Genomic DNA, 5,454 nt, shown 5'->3' with positions numbered 1-5,454 from the left:
GATCCTTTCCTCTTATCACACGGAAAGAGAAAAGTAGGAATGAATGATGCCAATTGCCAACATAACATATTTGATGGTGCTCACCTGCAAGGAGTATAGTACTTCTCTAAACCCCTTCTACATTTGCATGTGTTGGAGACAGCTCCAGTTTTCCACTCACCAAATTAATTGCTTCTCCACATGCAACAACATATCTTGGTTTTCTTTGAGTTTTGGAAGAAAATTACATTCAATACTAATCAAGCATAATCCATATGATTTCATTTTTGTAACATCTTTTTTTACAAATATTTTAATCAAATCAAACTAATTAAATAATGTATTCAAAAAATTAAAATTTACTTTAAAAAAATCTATTTTTTTTTAACACTTTGGATTTGGTAGACTGTATATTAAAATAAATAAATATTAAACTAAAAAATAAAAATTGAATAATTTATATATAATATTTAAAATAACACTATAAATATAATGTGATATAAAACAATAATGAAATATAAAAGCTTGTTTTATGTTAGTTTTAAATGATGTGAAATCTTTATTTAAATCAGTAAAATGGATCTCTCCAACAATTAGAGGAGATAGAGAAAAAGAAAATTCAAAGTGAGAACAAGTAAGAGAAATAAGAAGAATTGATGAAAGAGATAGAGAGTAGAGATAGTGTGTGGAGAGGATCCAAACCACCCGATTAGTAAAGATTAGGTTTGTTTGATTCAGTTAGAATCTAGATATTAAAAAAAAATACTTCGTTTTCCCAATAACAATTATCACATTTATAAAATTTATTTGCCCATAAAGATTGTCAGTTAGTTTCTAATCTAATTTTAATTGCATTATTTCAATTGTACACTCTAAATATTATGTATATTATCTTTAAGTTATTATTTTTCACATATTTTTTATTTGTGATAAATAGAATACCTGAATAAATTAGTAACATACTATCTCCGTTTTGTAATAACTAAGTCATTTGATCATTTCACACATATTAAGAAAAATATATAAATGAAAGAAGAAAAATAAAATACTTTTATTAAATCTTTGTTAGATATTGATGTATTATCAATATCACAAATGTATAACAGAAAATATTATTTTGAAAGTGATGCAAGTATTATTGATTAAATAATACAATTAAAATAATCATTTATTTTTATTTTTAAACAAATTCATTTTACTTATTAGAGAGTAGAAGGAGTAATATTTTTATCTTATTTATCACATTTTTTTAATATACTTGAAATAATCGAATACAATAATTACTTCAATTAAGATGAATGTAGTAATTGATTTGAATTATATTTTTGAATTTATTATATGATTGATTTGATCCTTACCGAATTAGTTGCAATCTCCAAACAAGCCATTCCACTAAAAAAAAGTGGTATGAAAAAATTTCTCCAAATGAGTAAACAGTAGTGTATGATTTAAAACACATGTGTTTGTAGCTTTAAAAGGAAAGGAATTATTATAAGTTTGTATTCATGATGACAAGCATGTCCAAAGCAAATGATCCAAATGGGAACGGAAGAAGAAAGCTAATTTAAGTGATTTGATTTGTTAATGGAAAATGATTGGCACAATAAAGGTAGAAATGGTTTCCCAAGACAAGGCATCTAGGATTAGGAACACAGATAGAGTTTGATGATTAGAATAAACAAAATCGATAAAAAAGCAAAATGCAACAAATCTATGAAAATTATTATTCTAATGAGGATGAAATCTAGTTGAAAAACAAGAGAGAGAATTGCTTCATTTATCTTGTAAATTTGGTCTAGTTTAATTCTTCTAATGCGACAAAAGTTGTAGCTTTTCATTGGGAACATCTAGTAATCTTTATGTAATATTCCTCTCTTTTGTCCGCTTGCCAAAAGAAAAGAATAAGCGATTAATCAACACTTTGCTTCTTTCATCATATTCCATTTCTATTTAATTATAACTATCCATTCAAAGAAGGGCACGTTTTAAGCTGAGGGGTCAAAAATGAATTATTGGATGTATACGGATTTGAATATTAAAATTATTTATTAATTTAATTATAACATATCAATTTATTGATATATAAGTAACTTGAATGTAAAATAATTTATTTTTAATTTCTAATTAAAATCAATTATTGAGGTTAAATGGATTCTACTAATCAAAAGCAATCAAACATGTCAAAATTATTTTTACACATAAAAAATCAATTATAACAACTCCAAATGTGAAACATAACTTAAGCAATCTCCCTCCCTCTATCTCTCTCTATATATATATATATATCAAAATTTATAAAATTTTACAGCATTTAATTTTGTATCTTTCATTTATGTCATTTTTGCTTGCCCTTTTCATTGCTTCTCTTACCAGATCTTTTTGTTTAAACCATTAGAACTTCAGTTAAGAACCGAAAAACTTGATGAGTTTGTCCTTTGTAATAGGTTTAATTAATTTTAATTAACATTAATGATATTTACATGGTTCGATGGATGCCTTTACATACTAAAATGGATGGGTTATCGCACAAGTCGTGTATGAATGGATGACATAAGACAGTTTTGTGTGGGTTGTTAATTATAGTCGATCGTGGGTTTGGAAAATCAGGGTCACCATAAATTTTAAAAGTTGAAAACAAATTGCAAAAAGAGAAAAAGAAGAAAAAGAAAGCAACAAAAGAAAAAGTAATATCCATGCAGAATTACCAGAAAAAGAGACAACATAAATAAAAACAAAGATGGATGAAGCCATAAATGTGGTGTAGAGTACTAAAAACCAGAATAAAGGCTAAGTATTTGAATAATTTATAAAAGAAAAACCATAAAACTAAAAGGAGAATCCTTTTCCTACTTCGCTCGCAGTAGAATTAATATGTAAAGGAACCGCTTTACAGAACAACCGTAAAATACTTTTAGATGTATCTACCTTTAATTATTGTTAATTTGGTTCAATAAATGAAGTATATTTTTGAATATCTTAAAATTAAGAAAATGAATGGATGAAAAGTTGTCTCTATCTGTTTCTCTCTCACACGTGATGAATCTGAATGCAATTGAATTGCTGTTTGTATTCCAATGTAACATCATTGACATGTCGAGAGAACTATTTGTTGACACAACACCACAACCATATATACAGAGCAAACAATAGTAATTTAAATAGTAATCACAATTTGTTACAAATTCAAAGGGTATTACCGGCCACCTGCTTTTTATTTAGTTTTTCTTTGCTTCTACTCATAAATAATAATAAAAGCAAAAGTGAGGTTGATGTTATTAATTTCAATTTGAACGGAAAATCAAAGATGCAGCGATAATTGTAGTGGAGAAATTAAGGGATTGTTTCTCTCTCTCTCTCTCTCTATATGTGTGTGTGTGTAAGGCAGGCAGGCAGGCAGGCAGCCATGTTTTGTCCTCACCACTATCTGACACACTGTTCCCCTCTTTCTCTCTTTCTCTCTCACTCTCTCTGACTATATGGCGTAAACTAGATGGCTGATAGTGCAAGCAAAGCAAAGCAAAGCAAAGCAAAGAGAGTACCTTTTTGTGTGAGTCAGTCTCTCTTAATCTAAAACACCTTTCTTGTGCCGTGCCTTCCTCTTTGTCTTCTGCTTTTTCTCCATTCTCCTCTATAACCTCTTCTTCTCTTTCTCATCATTTCTAATCTTTCTCTTTTCATTTTACCCAAACACTAACTAGTAACTACTACTACCATTTTGGAATTCATGAGAAAGAGAAATACAAAATAATACCTACACTGGGAAACTGTGTAGTATCATTAAAAACTTCTCTTCTAATGTTAATCCTTCCTTCTCTTTTCATTAGTGCGTCTTATTTCCTTTTCCCAACAAAATAGATTGCTTCTCATCATCTAATTAAAGAATTACCAATGGAACCTTCTTCAAGGCAAGATGGAGGAGGAGAAAATATCCCAATTCCAATAAACATTTCAAGTGTTGGTACTGTTAATGGACATGGTGGTGCTCACAATATGATTCATCATCATAATCAACTACACAATGTTATAACATCTTCCACAGTGGCAGTGGCAGTGGCAGTAGCAGCACCTCATAACAACCCTTGTTCAAATGGGACAACAGTTGGAGAGGTAGATGAGTCAAGCTACAAGAAAGTGGATGTGGTAGTTGTAAGGTACAGAGAATGCCTAAAGAACCATGCTGCTGCAATGGGAGGGAATGCAACAGATGGTTGTGGTGAGTTCATGCCAAATGGAGAAGAGGGTACCATAGAAGCACTTATCTGCTCTGCCTGTCATTGTCACAGAAACTTTCACAGAAAAGAAGTTGAAGGTGGTGGTGGTGGTAGTATTACTGATGACATGCTGGATAACTACCACCATCACCACTCCTCCAACTTCAACTTCAACTTCAACAACAGAAAATTCATGTTACCAGCTCTTCCTGACCCTCATATTGGTTACCACCCTACTGCTGCTGCTGCTGCAGGTAATAACAACAGCAACATTCTTCCTTCTAGAGTTGTACCTCCACATGTGCATGGACATGGCCATATCATCATGCCTTTCAACTACAACATACCATCCCTTCCTTCTGAATCTGATGAACAAGAAGAGGGTAGACACACACAGGTACCAGTAGTGAAGAAAAGGTTCAGGACAAAGTTTACACAGGAGCAGAAGGACAAAATGCTGAGCTTTGCTGAAAAAGTTGGTTGGAAAATTCAGAAGCAGGAGGAATCACTGGTGCAACAGTTTTGCCAAGAGATTGGAGTCAGAAGAAGAGTGCTCAAGGTTTGGATGCATAACAATAAGCACAATCTTGCCAAAAAATTACATACTAATCTCCCACCAACTACTTCTGCTTAAATTATTAATTACTGCAAATATATATATATTAGTATTAGTCATAAGTAAGAAAAAAGGAGTGTTGTTGTTGACTTTCCAAATCATGATTTGTGTTAGACTTGTCTTGCTTTTCAAAGTAACATTCATTCTGTTTGTCTGTGTTGTGGTAATTTAATTAATTAGTTTAGGAATTTGCATGTTAGATCAGTTGAGTGATGTTTCTCTTTTCATTTCTCAAGGCTCAACAAGCCATCATCGTATTCATATTTGGAATACGGACTCTGACCTGAGTTGCCATTTGTATTACTTATGGAATGGAATTTATGTTACTTACAAATTATTATTCTTATCTTCTTATTTCATTAATTCATTCATTTGTACTAGCTATAGCTATACCTGCATGCATCTTTTACTTTAATTCTCACATCATTTTCCAACCCTCTTTGTTATTATTTATTTGAAAATGTTTTTTTCGAATATTGATTAAAATTTACTTTAAAACTATTAAAATATGTGAATTTATATAAATTTCATAAAATTCATGAATATTTTAATTAATTTGAAAAAATATATTAAAAAGTATGCATTAAATAGTGTCTGAGTAGCATTATTCTATTATTAGTTATATATAGAAAATAATCTCAAATTAAG

The 5,454-nt window shown here is 30.3% G+C and overlaps 1 protein-coding gene across 1 annotated transcript; it reads left to right on the top strand.

Annotated features, from left to right (window-relative positions):
- Positions 1 to 3,284: 3,284 nt before the first annotated feature.
- On the top strand, positions 3,285 to 5,140 carry LOC101494591 (zinc-finger homeodomain protein 2). Its single transcript, XM_004499303.4, has one exon. The coding sequence runs from the start codon at positions 3,868 to 3,870 to the stop codon at positions 4,822 to 4,824; it is 957 nt and encodes a 318-aa protein (XP_004499360.1). The 5' UTR covers positions 3,285 to 3,867; the 3' UTR covers positions 4,825 to 5,140.
- Positions 5,141 to 5,454: the final 314 nt, after the last annotated feature.

The sequence above is a fragment of the Cicer arietinum genome, chromosome 7 (assembly GCF_000331145.2).
Source record: "Cicer arietinum cultivar CDC Frontier isolate Library 1 chromosome 7, Cicar.CDCFrontier_v2.0, whole genome shotgun sequence".
Taxonomy (NCBI): domain Eukaryota; kingdom Viridiplantae; phylum Streptophyta; class Magnoliopsida; order Fabales; family Fabaceae; genus Cicer; species Cicer arietinum.
This window is presented reverse-complemented; position numbering and strand designations above follow the sequence as displayed.